Source organism: Chiloscyllium plagiosum, unplaced genomic scaffold (assembly GCF_037043375.1).
Source record: "Chiloscyllium plagiosum isolate Xiang-an unplaced genomic scaffold, Cpla_swu_hap1 HiC_scaffold_13, whole genome shotgun sequence".
NCBI lineage: Eukaryota > Metazoa > Chordata > Chondrichthyes > Orectolobiformes > Hemiscylliidae > Chiloscyllium > Chiloscyllium plagiosum.
In genome coordinates, this window is record NW_028270151.1 from 38,557,547 (window position 1) to 38,577,039 (window position 19,493).

General features: G+C 38.8%; 1 protein-coding gene across 5 annotated transcripts in view; it reads right to left on the minus strand.

The window, feature by feature from the left end:
- Positions 1 to 19,493, minus strand: part of dcun1d1 (DCN1, defective in cullin neddylation 1, domain containing 1 (S. cerevisiae)) — a 63,453-nt gene that overhangs the window by 34,908 nt on the left and 9,052 nt on the right. For 4 of the 5 annotated variants that reach the window (XR_015759174.1, XM_043702349.2, XM_087993535.1 and 1 more), the window contains exon 2: positions 18,488 to 18,704. Coding sequence is in view for 4 of the 5 variants with exons in the window: in XM_043702349.2 (XP_043558284.1) it covers positions 18,488 to 18,704 (217 nt within the window). In the remaining variant the exon portion in view is untranslated. Of the gene's footprint in view, positions 1 to 18,487; positions 18,711 to 19,493 lie in introns of those variants that run through there. The other variant, XM_043702348.2, reaches the window with a different exon arrangement.

Here is a 19,493-nt window from a genome sequence, read left to right on the forward strand (position 1 = left end):
ATTTGGATGCAGTTAGGAAGTTATTGTGATTGGTCAGTGGGAAGGGTGGAGCAGATAGGTGAGAAAGAAGATGGACAGGTTAGGTCAAGTCAAGGAGGCAGGGAGGAGAGGGAGGGTTGGACATGGGATGAGGCTGGGAGTGGAGAGATTTTGAAGCTGGTGAATTCTATATTCAGGTCACTGGGCTGTAAGGTCACAAGGCAGAAAAGGTGTTGTTCCTTCAGTTTGTGGCCTCATTTTGACAGTGGAAGAGGCCCAAGATGGACATGTCACCAAGGGAGTGGGAGGGGAAAGTTGAAGTGGCTGGCAACCTGAAGATGGTGTTGATTGGAGTGTACAAAGCCCAGATGCTCTGTGAACTGGTCCCCAAGTCTGCACTTGGTCTCTCCGATGTAGACAATAGACCAGGTTAGAAAATATTGAATAACATTTTAAATATTGATAAGCATAATTCAAGAATTAGATTCTACAGTTACAGCTGTTCTTGTACTATGGCATGGTAGAAACTTACATCCTATCACTAAAAGTATCCTTATTTAGTTCCTGCTCTACTTCCTTTGACAAATCTAATGTTATTTAAACCATTGCAAACTCCGCAGATATCATTGAACGAGTTTTTAAAGCAATGAGACTAGGCAATTTACTTACACAAACAGCTTATGCAAGGATTACTATCTTCCACTGCTATTACTTTTCCAAATCCAAAAAGAAACACTTGCCTCCAAAAGAATTTGTACCAAATTATGTAGAATGGCCAAAATAAAGATGTCTTACATTTTTGAACTCACTATATTACATTGTAAATCGAAACAAGTGATAATAAAATGTACTCAGTATTCTAGAATTCCAACTTGGTAACTCAAGGGACAAATTTGAAAGTCAATGATCACATAACTAAATGATCTAGTCAGTAGGAGATAATTATCAATAAGTTAAATGAAGTATAGAGTTGATATGGGCTACAAACCAGCACAAATTGCAACAACAATGTGTGACCAAAGCTAAGGCCAACTCTGAAATATGTTGCAGTTTTGGTTGGGCAACCACAAGTAAGTTATTAAGTTTTAGAAATGGATGATCACAAACCATGAAAAAAAAGCATCTAATTTTCAGCAGAGAAGACATATCAATAAAACAAAAGGAAAATTGAAATAAGGAATCGGTTTCACTTCAACAATGGGCATAAAGCCATACTTTGATGCCATCCCACCACCAAATGTGACAGACAACTGCTGCCAATTCCCAGAGAAAATACATAATTCTGAACCAACTGCCTTAAAATGGAAATTGATCACTATTTGTCAAGAAATATGATTAATTGTGTAAAAGTCTAAACAATGCCTAGAAGTAATTTAGTGTTTCTTAAAATAAGAACCAACAGATTTTGGTGGGAATTTCATGCAAGAATAAATGCACATGGATCACTACTGCAGTTTGTTTACTTGTGGTCTTGTGTTTTTTATGTCAGTTTAAACTTGTGCTTTTCAGAATATGAACTAGCATGAATACTAAAAGGCTCCATGCCAAGAATAATGATTTTTAATTGTTGATCCCAATTCTTAATTGTATTGTTTATTAGTTACCATATCACATAAATTCACCAATCTCGAAAAATCTGATGAATATCATAATGATATACTAAGGGATCTGTCACATCTTTCTCTCAAGTTTGGTAGTTTTATTTTTCTAAATAACTGCCAAAACCAAATGCAAGTTTAAGAGTACCCAAATCTTTCTTTAGAATTATTTACAATACATTAAAAACATTGACTGTGATATTTTCTGGAAATAACCTGCACCCTATCACACTTATTTCCTATATTTTCTAAACCACACAATTTATCCTTTGCCATACAATTCAACATAGCCTGACTAAACTATTAAGTCCATCACGGAGATCTATTACCACAATGTATTATATTAATACTTCTACATTACATGCACTTCCTGTAAAAGTCACACAACTCTATTTTAAAAAATTAAAATCATCTTTGGTTCAGTCTCTGCACAGTTCACTCCAACTTTGAACCTTTAAGTTGCATCTTTCAACTGCAAGTGGCACTGTTCTTCATAGTATTACCCATCTGTTGCTGAAGATTAGCCTAATCAGGAACTGACTACTCCTAGTACAACTCATGAGCCAATGATCATACTAACCACTCCCATCTCCAACATAATACATTGATCACCAGTTTTATGTTCTTCAAAACAGTTAATTTGCTCTTTTCTTAACTTTAGTAAGTGTTTCAACAACAAAGGGGTGCTCAATTTGAAACCTTGAGATTTCTGGGAGTTAAGAACGGTCAGCAACAGCTTTTCTGCTAGAAACAATCCCTTAATTTGTCGAAGCTAAGACAATCAGAAAACATTACATGTAGACCAAATGTTGTAAATAAGAGAGCTGCATGCTTTTAAAACCTAGTTCTTACAAGTCGAATTTTTCAAAACTTTGAAGACAAAGTGGAAAGATGGATGAAAAACTAATAGCTTCCATTCTCCGACACTCCATCATCCACCAAGCAAAGGCAGAAGTAACCCCAAGCCTACTTTCAATGCACCGAGATTCCATCATCCAACTCAGATTCTGCCAAACTCTCATGGTCTCCAGTACATTTACATCACAGTTGCCTAGATCTCAGGAGCAAGTGTGAGTACAGCTTTCAAGTAATTCTACATCACACCCTCCACCATGCTAAACAGATAACTGCAGCATCCATTCTACCCTCTTCAACAACATCCTTGAAATTTTAAAAATATTTAAAAATTAATTGAACTTGTAGCTCAAAAATAATCTAAGAATACTGATGCATATATTCTAGAAAAGTATAAACACTTAACACATTTTTCAATCAAGTTAATACACTTCTCAAATATTTAATAAAAATGCAACTTGAATAATTCAGTATTTTGATATAATATGACATAACACAGCATTTCCTTTGACTGACAGAAGTTCCACTGAAATTTCAAAACCCACTTGTGTTCAGACATTAAGGATCCTAAACATATTCTGTTTTTCTGCAATTCATAAGGAATATCCATGAATAAAATCTCAATGATCTGAGACATTATCTTAACAATTAGATTTCAACTTAAACACATCTCCCTCTTAATCTACAGAATATAAAGTTCTTGCCACTGCATAACACTATGTTAAAACATTACTCATCTGAGCAAAACAGATGTACATAACTACACTAAAATATTTATTTTGCAATCTGTCTTACTTCAAACTTAACATGCACTGCACCAGACATCTATTAGTTGCAAGAATGACCACATTTGCTGTAACACCTCACTATCAATTCCCACCTCTGGTAGGACTCGTAGCTGTATAAATTCCATGATTCCTCAATTCAAATCTTTTGTCACAGTTGTATAATCTCTGATTTCACTTCTTACATTACTTTTGAGGTGGAATCTACTCCATCACCATTTGAAAATCTCTACCTTCAGCTATACAGTTAAATGCCTTAATCATTGCATTTATCTTGTAATGTATAGAATGAAAGTCACAACAACAAATTACTCACATGATATCCATCATTCTTGGCATATACTGAGATGTTAAAGGGTTAATTTGTTCTGCTGTCATGTCAGAAATTGGATGTCCTGGAGGTGTGTTTTTCTGTTCTGCAGGCAGGATGTGACACTCTAAATGCTGTCGTTTTAAGGAATAACCAATCACACAGCGCTTTAAGGAATAACCCAATCACTCATTGTTTCTGGAAATAATTTAATCACTTTACATTGTTTTTGGGTGGCATGTGACTGTGGAGGAATGGCAGGGGTTGTGTCTTGCGTGCATAACTGATTGTGACGTAAAACCCTGTATAAAGGGAGGATGGACCCCTTGTTCAGAAAACCTCGCTTGGCATGCTCTGTGAGCATCATTAAGAGTGTTCAGTTCTCCTCCAAAAGCCTGTACTTGCTGAAATAAATCGTGGCTGTTCACAGAAGTTGGTATATTGCAGTTATGTCAAGTGTGTAAGATCTCAAGCAGGGAACCTAACATTTGGCGATGAGTGGGATTCCAATATATATGGAGCTTCTAGAGGGATTGAGTAAGTGATCGCCTGCGTGATGGTAACATGAGATGAATGGGCCCATGAGGTAAGATTTATCTTGATCTCTCCCACTAAAGCGATCACTCAGTCGACCTCTCATCCCCTAGGACTCCGTAGTGACGGAATCTCTAAGACAACTTAAGCACTTGCACGCCATCGAGTTCGTCCCAGGGAGGTTAGAGTCCTCTGACAGTGGGGTTTGAGACCCTGGAACATAATACATAAGATAAAGTATAACTCTTGTGTCTGTCCAAATCGCTCTGCCCTAGACCGTTTGTTAAGAGGGGAAGTCAGGATCTTGCAGTGGATGTGGAGACTTTACAAAAAAAGGGACAGACGTTGCATAAATTGGATGTAGGAACCTCTTTGCCAGGATGAGCCCCAAAACAAGAAATGGTTCAGGTGCCTGTCAGGATGTTTAAATTAAAAAAATTGGGAAATGAAATTTGGCTGATGGGAGGAACTGGGACATAGATAAATGTAATACGGGGACTAAATGGAAAACTTTAATATCCGCATGGAGAAAGACTGCTGAGGAAATAACAAATAAATCTAAACAGGCCAGCTTGGAGAATAACACATGTCAAAGAGGGATTAGAGTGTGTGATCACGAGGGAAACCCTAAGTCTTGGGAGATGCTGAAGAGTCAGTGTGAGGATTATGATGAGTAGAGAAAAACAGGAAAAATTGAGAAAGGAGAGGCAAAGTAAGGAATTAGGGTTGAAATACTTGACTATCAAGTGGGAATAAAATGGAGGTACCTCCTGACATTATGGTCTGCCCATAATGTTTCAAAATAATGACACTGATGACCGTCTCTGGTCACAACGCAGACTTCTGACCTCCTCAGGGAGGCCTATTCAGAATTCACTGTATGTCCAAAATCTCCTCAAAGCCATCCTCCTCCCCAAGCACTACTGCCCACATAATGAACAATATGGACATCAGCAATGGCTATGTCAGAAACCATCAAGCTGCCAAAAAAATGCAGCAACAGCTTGCAATTCTATTGTGCCCTCTATGAACCGGCAGGCACTAAATCGATCACCTGCCTCAAAAACAACGGGCATACCAGACATTGTCACTGTGCAGCATTTACCAGGGGAACGCCCTGACCCAGTAAGACAAATATGGTAGATGGGTGGGTGTTTGCACTCTGCGTCAAAAGGCCTCTGGATCACTTCGGTTCGCCAAGCGTGTATACCTGATGCTTTGTTACCGATGATTATTGACTGCCTTCATACTGATACCCACCTTCGCAAGGAGGAAATGAGAGAGGAAATGCAAAGATACTTTCAGCAGCTAACATCATCTCTAAAGTTTCTCCATTCACAGGTAAAGCACACCTTAGGACCACCACCCGCCCCTCCACCTGATCCAAGTCCCACTCCACTTACCCAGTCCCCTGGAAATGTTAGCCATTGCACACTCCACACCAAGTCACATTCCTAGGATCTTTGCTCAGTGCTTATGATAGACAACTGACCCCGGAATGTATTGCACCCATTCTGTCGACCCTTCCTGCACTCCCAGCACCAGCACTGCCTGTCTGGAGTAGGGGGACACAACAGATGCAATCAGCTCCCCAGTTATGAGCAGAAAAATTGTGATGAAGCTAACAACGGTGAAGAGGAGTTCCATACGCTTTTGGTCAGTGGCCTTCCTATGGATATTAAACCACTTGATATTAAACCACTACCTTTGCTTTCGACCATTTAAGGGATATGAAGGTTCACTGATCAAACTAACATTAAAACAGCCAGTTAGTTTTGTTACATTTGACAGAAGCAGGAACGAATGCATTAAACAGCATTCAATTTGATACAGAAAATCCTCAGACTTTCCAGTTGGAATTTGCAAAGGTGAACACGAAAATGGCCAAAAGCAAACTGATGGCTACACCCAATCCCACAAACATGCACCCTGCCTTGGGAGCACACTTCATTGCATGGGACCCCTACGACATTGATCCCTGCATCTCCAGAGATCTTGGGGCTTCCTACCCACTATACACAACAGAATTGACCCCTGCCATTCCACATACTGCGTTCACCTACCCTGCTGCCTGCTGCTATTGTAGCATTTCACGCTCAGATGCACTGGTAACCTCCATCTGAAGCATCTCCACAAGGATGAAAGTCTTGTCAATTTTGTTAAGTATTTAACTGCCCTTATCCAAGAATTCAGATTTCTCAATGGAGTAACTTGGACTTTATTGAAGGAGATTTTGGATAACTGGCTCGTTTCCACTCAACTTGGACGGGGTGGAGTGATCACTAAAGATTGCGGATTTAAGAACTTTACTGGTGAACACGTTTTTTTTTCCCCCCACTTGAGAGGATCCTGCAGTTTCTATCTAATGCATAGACTAGCAATTCTTGTTTCTATCATTGTATGTTGTGTCAATAACTTGCTTAAATACTGGCTGTCAGATTCTTATGGATAAGGTGATAGTGCCTTTTTCAGCCCCATTAGTTGGTTATCATTGAATGATAAAAGGAGGAAATGCGATGCTAAAGGGTTATTTTGTTCTGCTTACATGTCAGAAATAGGATGTCCTGGGGGGGGGGGGGGGGGTTCTGTCTTGCAGGCAGAATGTGACAATCTAATCATACTCTGTAAATGCTTTACTCTTAAGGAACAACTTAATCACACACCGTTTTAAGGAATAGTCTAATCATGTATGGCTTCTGGAAATAATCTAATCAGTTTACATTGTTTTTGGGTGCCATGTGACGATGGAGGAGTGGCAGAGGGTTGTGTTTTGCGGGGACTGTGATGTAAAACCTTGTATAAAGTGAGGATGTAGTCCTTGTTCAGACAGCCTTGCTTGACACGCTTTGCGAGAAACGTGAAGAGTGTTAAGTGATCCTCCAAAAGCTTGTACTTGCTGAAATAAACTGTGGCTGTTCACAAAAGTTGCCATATTGTAGTTGCATCAAGCGGGTAAGAACCTCAAGAAGGCAACCTAATACAGGCAATTTTATTTTAAATGATCTAAACCATAGTGAGAAGGCTACTTAGTTTGAAAATGGTTTTTACATTTTTCGAATGTAATTAGTCATCGAAATACTTCTAGCGTAGGCCCATCATTTGGCTAGAAAAATGTCACAACCAAACATTTCCCTCAGGAGATTCAGGTTTTGAAAACATGGTAACTGATGCAACCTTTCAGCATCCACACTATGTTAAAAGTGAGCCTATAGATGGCTCCTCCGATGTGTACAAATGCAACGTAGACTAAAAATTTTAAAATCTACTCAACAATTTAATTACTCAAAACAACTGAAGAGGAGAATTGGATTAAGAAATGCATTAGGAAAAAGTACTCCTATCAAACACTCTGGAAGGCCACAATAAAGGCAACCATCTTTCCTTCGCCCTTCACATACGTAATCTTCAGGTTATAGTATAGCTTAAACAAATGAAACTCTCAGTTTTGGTCCACTTAAAATGATCAATAGCAAAATCTAAACTCAGGTAAAATCTTACAAATTAGTCTTTCAATACAAGTCTTTATTTTATGGTAAAACCATTACTGAAATGGAAACTTGGAAGGAACAGTAATTTAGAGACAGACCATGATAGCTAACAACACGATAAGATTGTTGGCAAGCTGAAGGCAAGCTATGTACCTGTAACCCAGAAAGCAGACTTCAAGCAAAGCCGATAATGGGGATTCAGAAATATAGAAAATGTAACTAACACCCTGTCAGTTCAGTTTAATTGTTCATTATTAGCTTAACAGTGCCAGATGCCCATATCTGTAAAAATAATTACATGCAAAATTGGCTGCTACATTTTCTACATTAAAGTTATAACTGACAAGTCAAAAGTGCTTTATTAGCTGTGGAGCACTTTGGAACATCCAATATCATGAAAGGCACTATGTAATTTCAGGTTTTCCTCTTTAAGAAACAGGTTACATGTTCCAATTGTGCACCCCATCACAAAGACTTTGCTTATCCATTAAATAAGTAATTTATTACAAATGTTTACTCCTTTTCACTAACTTGCAATGGATTTCACAGACATCGGTGGGCCATATTTGCAAAGAGAAGTTAATTTCTCAATGACCTGGCAAAATCATTGCACAAGCTTAAAGAAAAGCCCACTCAGCTTCAGGTTCTAACTATTTCTTTCAAAACAAGTTTTTTTTAAAGTTTAGGTTTTTGGCCAAAGTATAAATAGATATATAAAAGCCCAAAATAAAACGAAGAATTGTGAATGCTGGAAATCTGAAACAAAAGCAGAAATTGCTGGAGAAACTCAGCTGGTCTGGCAGTAACTGTCGAAAGAAAGCAGAGTCAACGTTTCAACTCCATTGATCTTTCATCAAAACCAAATGCTGCCAGACCCAGAGTTTCTCCAGAAATTTGTTTTTGTACATGAAAACCATACTTCAAAAGGAGAAACAGAACAGATTATGGAGTTTACCAAAACAATAATCTGTGAGTTTATTGTTATTTTTTTAAGGAAAGAAACAACAGCGAATGGATGACATTCAAAGATATTGCCAGCTGGGCATTTGAGGGGTTTATATTTGTGAGGTTTGTATTAAAAAAGAACAAGATATTTAAAATAAGGAATTAGAACATGATATTCTGAATAATGGTATGCATCCTTGTCATGAAGGAATAGGAACTCAGTGCAGATTACAAGAAGTGGATAATTGTCAAGGGTGAAAGTGGGTGGGAAAATTTGTCATCAAGGTAGTATTTTCAGTTAACTCACAACAGCATAACAGATGAAGTATTGTATTAAAATGAAACATTATTGGATTTTTTTAAAATACTGAGTATTCAACTAAACTCATGCGCATATAAGATAGGTTTAGCAATAATATTACAAATGGATCAGGAAAGTCTCAGAACCATACTGGAAGGTGGCGGACACAGAACAAACATCAGGTTCATGGCAAAATATATAGATAAGAAAGGAATTCTAGTTAAACTAACCTATTTCTATTAGCACATACTAATATTGACACTTCAGAGCATGCGCCCTAGAGGTTAATTTTGCTCCTGTCATAATAATTGAATACACAGTTCAGATAGTTTTTGGAGGTAAATTTCAGGATAAACACAATTATACTTAACATTCTACAAAACTTTATTTTAAATTCAAATACTATAATAGTTTGGTTTCCAAGCTTTGTGTCGAGTTAAACAAACAGAAATGAGCAGTGAGTAACAAATAGGCCAAACTGGAAATTAGTACCTCAAAACTCAAATTCCCAACAATCGTTTGAATATGTTATTTCAATTCAGATGCCACTGATTAATCAAAAGCATTGTTAAATAATTCCTTTAACATGGAGAAAAAATAATTAAGTAACCTCAGCAATATGTAGATCTGATGCAGATCGACAGCTTACATGTAGCAGAACAAGATGTCAAAATTCGGTCATGCAATTATAACTTAGCATTTGCATTTTTTTAAAAAAGTCCACAGAAGTATTTTTATTCTCAAATAAATGTTATTATACTTTGAAGAGCAAACTATTTACTCAATCCACAAAATGGTATCACAGTTATTTAGCTACAAACCGTACATGAAAACGTAGCTTCATGATTAAGCATCATACAGTCTAAAGATCAACCTATTTGGATACTTATGTCCTTCAGCCCCAAAATGCACCCTGTAACTCTTTCATTTTTTGAATAGAAAATTGGAGAGTTAACACAGCCTGCAACAGGTCAAATTTAGAACTTCCAGGAGATCTGTGTCATTTAAAAGGTAAAGTTAAAAATCACACCACACCAGATTATAGTCCAATAGGTTTATTTGGAAATACAAGCTCTCCGAGCACTGCTCCTTCATCAGGTGGCGAGTGGAGTAGGATCATAGGACACAGAATTTGTAGCAAAAGATCGTAGTCTCATACACTGATGCGATATATTGAACAAACTTAGATTGCTGTTAAGCCTTTCATTTTTTAGAATGGGTTGCAGGTTTTGATTCATTAATATGTAAATCCCAGGTTTTACAAAAAAAGGTGACATCTCAACTCAGACAATGGATTAAAGGTGTGAGGTTAGAGTCTGTATGTATTGCAATCTTGAGTCATACTGGCTCTATTTCCAAAGTACATCTGACATGAAACATCCTTTCTATTTCCACCTTGTCAAGACCATTTATGATCTTATACATTTCAATCAAGTCACCCCTCACACTTCCACACTCCAACAGAAACAAGCCTAGTCTATCTAACAATCCTCACAACACCCCACTCATTCCAGTTGTCAATATAATAAACATCTTCTGAACTGCCTCCAATGTTCTTACATCTATTCTTAAATAAGAATAAATCTGCATACAGCAATTGAGATGTGGCGTCACCTTTGCCCTGTATAATATAATTAAAGCATTATAGAGTCATAGAGATGTACAGCACGGAATTAACATCCTTACTTTTTTATTAAATTGTTTTTAATAATAAAGGATAAAATTCAATCAGCCTTCGTGATTATGCGCCTTATTTCCATCCTAGATTTTTGTGACTCTGTTACAAGCACACCTAAATTGCTCTGGACCTCAGATTTCCACGTTCATTCTCAGTTGAAGTAATACGCTGCTTTTTCATTTTGGCAGGAAAAATGAACAGCTTTACATTTTTCTCACATTATAGTACTTTTGTCATCTCATTTAACTTATCTACAACCACCAGCAATATCATGTCTTCTACATGATATACTTTTCTACTTATCGAAGTGTCATTTGCAAATTTAGCTGCCATGCCTTTGCTTCTATCATCCAAGCCGTTGATGTAAATTGGAACAAGTTGAGGCCTCAGACCAAATCCTTGTGGGACTCGATAAGGCACATCCTGCCAATCAGACAAGGATTCATATATGCATACCCTGTTTTCTGCCAGCCAAACTCCTACCCATTCAACTACTACCTACAATATGTTATCAAATGCCTTCCAGAAATCCAAGTATAGCACGTCTACACGATCCCCTTTAACCACAGTATATCATCTTTTAAAGAACCCTAATAAATTAAACATGATTACCCTTTCAGGAAAATATATTGCTTCTTCTCGATTACAATGAGATATTTTAATTGTGCAGCTATATACCCTCTAATGATCCATTTGAACATGTCAAGCAGACTGACTCACAATTTCCTGCCTTCTGCTCTTCTTTCCAGTTTGTAGGAACCTTTCCTGAATCTAGGAAATTTCCAAAATTAACATGAATGTGTCCACATCCCTGTTAGCTACTTCTTTTAAGAGATTAGGATGAATTTCATTGGTGAAAACAGGACAGAGTTTATAACACTTTTGAATGTGTAATAGTTGCTACTTGGTATATATTGCCACTGCCTATACTTCCTTCCAAGTGTTACAATTATAAAGTGGGAATAGACTCAAGGCTTTACATACACATTTTTAAAAATTAATTCAAGATATCCGGCTGTCACTGGGAATATCTATTAAAAGCTATTCAAATGTGATTATGGAGTCATACACAAATTAAATCAGGTAAGAATGGGAAAATGTCTTTCCTAATAGGAAATGAGTGTACTTGATTCTTTTTCAATAACAAAAAAGTAGTTTCATGGTCATCATTACAGATGTTAGCTTTTTACTCCAGATTATCTTCATTCACTTTAAATTCCCCAATGGTTGTGATAATGATTTAAAGTCTTCTCTAGATCGTTAGACCAGGCCTCTGAATTACCAGTCTAGTATCATAACTGCTATGCTACCGTACCCCGGGTGATGTCAGACTAAGTATATAAAGCTATTAAAAGAGCATCTGGGAAACACTTTAAAAATAGAGATAGAGTGCAAGAAAGTTATGTTCAACCTTTTATAAATAACTGGTCACCTCTCAGCTAAAGCATTTCATCTAATTATGGGCACTACTTTAGGAAGGCAGTCAAAGCCTTGAAGGGAATACAGAGAAGATCTACCAGAATTAAACTAGGGTTTAGGGTTTTCAGTATGTGAAGCTGATATTTTCTTCTTCGGAGCAGAAGATGATGGAGGGAGAACTTAATTGTTGTTTAAAATGATGAGGATTTTTGATAATAAATCAAACTATCCGTTACCAATGGTAGGCAGGTGGGCATAATTGGCAAAGCCACCAGGAGTGATGAACTGAATTTATATCTACAACAAATTATAACGTTAAAATTCACTGCCTGAAAGTGGTGGAAATAGTCTCAGTAGTAACTTTCAAAATGAAAACTGAATACATATTTGAACAGGAAAACATAGCAGGTCAATGAAGCAAAACAAAAACAAGGGAGTGGGATAAGCACAATGCAGTTTCCCGATACAGATTCCTATTTATTTATTTTCACACTTTGTGATTGGAAATAAGCACAAAATCACCAGCAAAATAAATTTTGAATATCCAGTGGTTCCTGGTGTTCTCACAATAGGGAATTTTAATTGTGTCACAGAGTTTTTTGTACCACGGACCAACTAATGCCTGTTGCTGAATTCCAGATTTCTAGTTACTGTCTGTGTGAAAGGAATGGGGAGAAAAATTACAGAAGGGAAATAGAAGTATAGAAAAAAAAACACAACTTTACCAACAAATGTTCACATTTTGAAAAAGTAAAAATTCCCATCACTCAAATATTAAAAGTTGAGATAAAAACAAAACAGAGAGAAATAGTGAAATTGAAAAATGTGATATTTTGTTTAAAGAGGACTCAGCCATTTTGATCAAAACCAGAGATAAATGGAACACTAAAGCAATCTATCATAATTGCTGGTTAAAATGTAATTTACCATGCATTTACATGAAATGTGACAGGAAACATGAATCTCAGCAATTATCTGTAAATCAATCATTTTTGCTTTAATATGCCAGAGAAATTCTTTTAATTTTCCAATCCAAGTGAACAGAGGAAACTTTTGAGCACGTCCATTATTGATAAAAGCAAATAATACCAGGAGTATAACACAGTTAGATAATTTCAAAAGTACTTCAAAGATTATAAAATGCTTTGGCATTTCCAGTACTATACTGAGCTTTAGGTGCTAGTCCAATATTGCAGTAAAAGTCTTCCCAACAGAAGTAATGGATTAGATTGTAATAAAACAAACATCCTTCACAAGAAAATAAGTGGAAGATACACTGCAAGTTATTTCAAGAAGGAAAAATCACAAAAGACGCTGAAAATGACTTGGGAAAAGAACAAAATGCAAAATTCTAATTGGGCACAGCATGTGACTGAGCAGTCCTCTTCAGGATAACCTCTACTCAGCCAAGACAGAGGGGGAGACTACAAAGCATGCCCTAAAAATAGTAGGACACTGCAGGGTCACCACCTTTGCAGTAAAAGAAACACAATTTAAAACTTTACAACTCAAAAAAGAACATTCTCATGAGTGACCAAACAATCACAATAACAATAAGTTGTCTATCAAGTTATATCACAATTCAAGTCATAATGTCTTCATGACAGATGCAGAGTAGCAGGGAAGAAGTTCTGCACTCTGGATCCCACGACCTTGTAAGGTATTCTGGTCCATGCACCCAAAGATCTGTTGGCTGGAAACTGGCCTTTGTCACAAGATGATTCATGGCAACAACAGTAGACATCCTCCCCAAAATGACAAAAAACTAACAAGATCCCTAGCTTTGGAACACCAACCCTATTCCTCTCCCCTTCTCAACCTCACTTTCTCCTTTAAGACAGTCCTTAAATACTTTCACTTTGATTAGGTTTTGGTTATCCAACCTAATTTCTGCTGGGATTTAGTTCCATAGTTTGTTCTATAATGCTTCTGTGAAACATGGAGACATTTCATTAACTTGAAAGTACTGTATAAGCTCAGTTTTTTTCCTCAAAGTTGGTGTTCCCATTCCCAATTGAACACTGAGTTAATGCACCATGCAGTAAGATTCAATTATACAGGTCTTGCAATTCTCCACGGTTGATTGATCAGGCAACCGCATCAAGATAAGCAAAGAGGACATTACAACACAGCTCAGTGGCATGGGACCATTAATAATCAAGGAGGTAAAAACAATGACTGCAGATGCTGGAAACCAGATTCTGGATTAGTGGCGTTGGAAGAGCACAGCAGTTCAGATAGCATCCAAAGGGCAGTGAAATCGACGATTCAGGCAAAAGCCCTTCATCAGGAATAAAGGCAGAGAGCCTGAAGCGTGGAGAGATAAGCTAGAGGAGGGTGGGGGTGGGGAGAAAGTAGCATAGATTACAATAGGTGAGTGGGGGAGGGGATGAGAGGGTGGAGTGGATAGGTGGAAAAGGAGATAGGCAGGTAGGACAAGTCCGGACAAGTCATGGGGACAGTGCTGAGCTGGAAGTTTGGAACTAGGGTGAGGTGGGGGAAGGGGAAATGAGGAAACTGTTGGAAGTCTACATTGATGCCCTGGGGTTGAAGTGTTCCGAGGCAGAAGATGAGGCGTTCTTTCTCCAGGCGTCTCGTGGTGAGGGAGCGGCGGTGAAGGAGGCCCAGGACCTCCATGTCCTCGGCACAGTGGGAGGGGGAGTTGAAATGTTGGGCCACTGGGCGGTGTGGTTGATTGGTGCGGGTGTCCCGGAGATGTTCCCTAAAGCGCTCTGCTAGGAGGCGCCCAGTCTCCCCAATGTAGAGGAGACCGCATCGGGAGCAAAGGATACAATAAATGATATTAGTGGATGTGCTCTTTTAGGGCCTTGGATGGAGGTGAGGGAGGAGGTGTGGGCGCAGGTTTTACAGTTCCTGCGGTGGCAGGGGAAGGTGCCAGGATGGGAGGGTGGGTTGTAGGGGGGGCGTGGACCTGACCAGGTAGTCACGGAGGGAATGGTCTTTGCGGAAGGTGGAGAGGGGTGGGGAGGGAAATATATCCCTGGTGGTGGGGTCATTTTGGAGGTGGCAGAAATGTTGGCGGATGATTTGGTTTATGCGAAGGTTGGTCGGGTGGAAGGTGAGCACCAGGAGCATTCTGTCCTTGTTACGATTGGAGGGGTAGGGTCTGAGGGCGGAGGTGCAGGATGTGGACGAGATGTGTTGAAGGGCATCTTTAACCACGTGGGAAGGGAAATTGTGGTCTCTAAAGAAGGAGGCCATCTGGTGTGTTCTGTGGTGGAACTGGTCCTCCTGGGAGCAGATACGGCGGAGGCGGAGGAATTGGGAATACGGGATGGCATTTTCACAAGAGGTAAGGTGGGAAGAGGTGTAATCCAGTAGCTGTGGGAGTCGGTGGGTTTGTAAAAAATGTCAATGTCAAGTCGGTCGTAATTAATGGAGATGGAGAGGTCCAGAAAGGGGAGGGAGGTGTCAGAGATGGTCCAGGTAAATTTAAGGTCAGGGTGGAATGTGTTGGTGAAATTGATGAATTGCTCAACCTCCTCGCGGGAGCACGAGGTGGCACCAATGCAGTCATCAATGTAGCGGAGGAAGAGGTGGGGAGTGGTGCTGGTGTAATTACGGAAGATCAACTGTTCTACGTAGCCAACAAAGAGACAGGCATAGCTGGGACACCTCCTCCCTCACCTCTATCCAAGGCCCTAAAGGAGCCTTCCACATCCAAAGTTTTACCTGCACATCCACTAATAACATTTATTGTATCCGTTGCTCCCGATGCGGTCTCCTCTACATTGGGGAGACTGAGCGCCTCCTAGCAGAGCGCTTTAGGGAACATCTCCGGGACACCCGCACCAATCAACCATACCGCCCAGTGGCCCAACATTTCAACTCCCCCTCCCACTGTGCAGAGGACATGGAGGTCCTGGGCCTCCTTCACCGCCGCTCCCTCACCACGAGACGCCTGGAGAAAGAACGCCTCATCTTCCGCCTCGGAACACTTCAACCCCAGGGCATCAATGTGGACTTCCAACAGTTTCCTCATTTCCCCTTCCCCCACCTCACCGTAGTTCCAAACTTCCAGCTCAGCACTGTCCCCATGACTTGTCCGGACTTGTCCTACCTGCCTATCTCCTTTTCCACCTATCCACTGCACCCTCTCCTCCCTGACCTATCACCTTCATCCCCTCCCCCACTCACCTATTGTACTCTATGCTACTTTCTCCCCACCCCCACCCTCCTCTAGCTTATCTCTCCACGCTTCAGGCTCTCTGCCTTTATTCCTGATGAAGATCTTTTTCCCGAAACGTCGATTTCGCTGCTCCTTGGATGCTGCCTGAACTGCTGTGCTCTTCCAGCACCACTAATCCAGAATCCATTAATAATCAAGACCCGTTGTTTATTCACTCATGTGATGTTTGTGTTACTGGCTATGTTAGCATTTACAAACTGTAAATGCCCACCTGGAAGTTACAAGTCAATCGACATTGCTGTAGGTCTAGAGTCACATTTAGGGTAAGGATGGCAGATCTCCTACCCTAAAGGACATTAATGAACCAGATGGGTTTTTACAATTATCAATTGTGGTTACAAGACTAGCTTTATATTCCAGAATAAAGTGGATGTGAAGCCACATCTCCAATATGGTAGTTAGCTTAAGGGTGTGGATTAATTGTCCAGTCACATTACCACTATTCCATCATCTTCTCACTGATTGTTATCAAGTAGCTACCCTTGCTCGAATACAAATTTAGAATTCAGATAAACACTAGTGAAAGCATCATATCAACTATTCTAGGAAATGAGCAGTATGTCTATATTTACTTTCCATGTTCACATGAAGAATGGCCATTTTTGAGTAAGGACCAGAGGTCTTGCTCTACTTATAAACCACAGTCTACTCGGTCACCACCTTATGAAGAGATTAGATAAAACTTTTAAATTATTTTAAAAAACAATTGGTAATTGCAGATATAAATAATTTGTGATGAACGATCCTGTAAGTCTAATAATGTACTGTATAGTGGATTGTGATCCACACTTCAGAATAGATAGCTTACACACTAAAAAATGACTGATCTTCCACCTTTATCTCCTTACCTCTGGATATCTTTTATCTAGAAATCTATCAATTCCTTCCCGAATATACTCAATGACTAAGCCATCACCTCTCTCTGAAGTGAAGCGTTCCAAAGATTCACCATTTCAAAATTTAAAAGAAAGCCCGACATTCAGTCTTAACTGGTTTAAAACTAAGACAATGCTCCTAATTTTAAACATTTCTCCACTCCAGGGAAACACCTTTCAGGCATCAAACCTGTTGAGTCAGAGTCAGAATCATAAAGCACAGAAACAGATCATTTGGTCCAGCTAGTCCACGCCAATTTGGTTTCCCAAATTTTTGGTTTCCCAAATTAAAGTTGTCCCATTTGCTTGCATTTGGCCCATATCCTTCTAAACATTCCCTATTCATGTACCTATCCAAATGCATCTTAAATATTGTAACTGTACCTACATCTACCACGTTGCCTGACAGTTCATTCCACATATACACACACCACCCTGTGTGGAAAAAGTTGCCTCAGGTCTCTTTTAAATCTTTCCCCTCTCACCTTAAACATATGCCCTCTAGTTTTGAACTCCCCTCCCCTGGGAAAAGACCTTTGCTATTCACATTATCTTTGCTCCTCATGATTTTATAAACCTCTATAAGTTCACCCCTCAATCTCCGATGCTACAGAGGATAGAACTCCCAGGGTATCCAGACTCTCCTTATAACCCAAATCTTTGCTGCATTCCCTTTGTGATTCAATAACACCCTTCCTGGAGTAGACCAACTCGAACTGTATGCAGTACTCCAAAAGTGGCCTTGCTAACATCCAGTTCAGCTGCAATATGACATCCCAACTCCTGAACTCAATGTTCTGACCTATGAAGGCAAGCATGCCAAATAGCTTTTTCTACACTGTCTACCTTTGATGTTACTTGCAGCAAGATATCATCAGCCTTACTGAAAAACAAGTCAATTATCTTTATGCAAGTCAGTATCACTGGTGATACAAGCTCTTATAAAACAAGATAGATGTTTCCTTTCCATCTCTTTCCCATTTCTTGCCCTGGCCCCATCCTTCCCAAAAGCTCTCAAATCACCAAGAATTTTTTTTATGCTTCAAAATACAATGGTTACTATTCTATTTACATATTAGGAAAACAAAGATTGGGAGCTCTTTTCACAAGATGGATGATTGTATGCTGGCACTTCTGCATACAGGATCAAAACCTAAGTCACCACTCTTCAACATCAATGCCCTTTCAACCAGTTACTAAGAGTGTGCATGCATTGATTTGATTTCAAATTTTTGGTGAAACATACGCATTATCTATGAGACATAACATCAATGAGATCAGTCCATTGTACCATGGCACGGGAGTACCTCAAACAATTAGTTTTAATTAGTTCTTTCTTTGGCAAAATATTTATCCTTTAAGAGTGTACTCAAATAGCTGTAAAATGATTAAAATATTGTCAAAAAATGCTAAAGGTTAATAGGTCAAAGCTGATGACTGAAGCTTAGAAAGAAGTTCCGCACTTCAATGAGCAATCTTTATACTTCATAAATACAAAGGCTTCACTTACCTCTATATCTATGGTATAACTGTTCTAATCTCTTTCTATCCAATGAACCTTTCAGACTTTCACGAACATAAAGTTCTGGATTTTGAAAAAAATTGTCTGTAGCAACGTCTAATTTCCAGTCATTCTGCGATAAACAACATACTGCAGTTTTCTCACTGGACTGTGTGAAGACCATAAACTGACGCACTTTATCCTTCTGTGAGGACTTCAGCTTGTTCTGCATAGGATAAAGGAACAAGTTGTTAGTACTTTAGCTTATGCATTGTTTACTTGTATGCTGAAGACACACAATCAGATCCCAGAACATACAGCAAGAAAAAGCTGATCCAGCCAATATTTGAAAATTCAATTTAAAAAAAAAGTGTTTAAGCCTTTTAACAACAGACACCCATTGTAATAATTTACATAATTGATGCATTGCATATGGTTAACAACTTCTTACATTCATTATATTTAGCATTTGTCTAGTGTTAGTCACTTGTTTCACATAATTCTAAGCATTTAAAATATAACTACATATATAAAAAGGATACTACACTGTACAAATATTTATGGATTTAACTTTCTAGAAGAGCAAAAAGTAAAAGTTCAAAGGCTGCTGATTAACTCACTTCCAGAACTGGGTTCATTAGGCTTGAATCAGTGTTAAATAAAACACTGTTTAAATGTGGGTCATTAGAAGTTGAAGAACCAGTCAACTAAAGTAGTCTACTCAAATCATATCATGTAATCACAGAAGAACAAGGGGAAATTTTCAATTCAGACCAGCCTCAACTGAGCCAGAGAAAGCTAAATAGGTAAATAGTTTAGAGAGGGATTATAGCCCTAGAGGTAGTTAAATATAAGGGATGCATTTTAAATTCGAGTCATCAGGAGAAAATAAGTCAATATAGGTCAGCAAGGACATGCAATGGAAGAGAAGGTCTTACTCCAAGACATGACATCTACAAAGGCGAGACCAAAGGGAAAGAACTAACTTTCTTTCAAAGCCAGGATGATCCACATA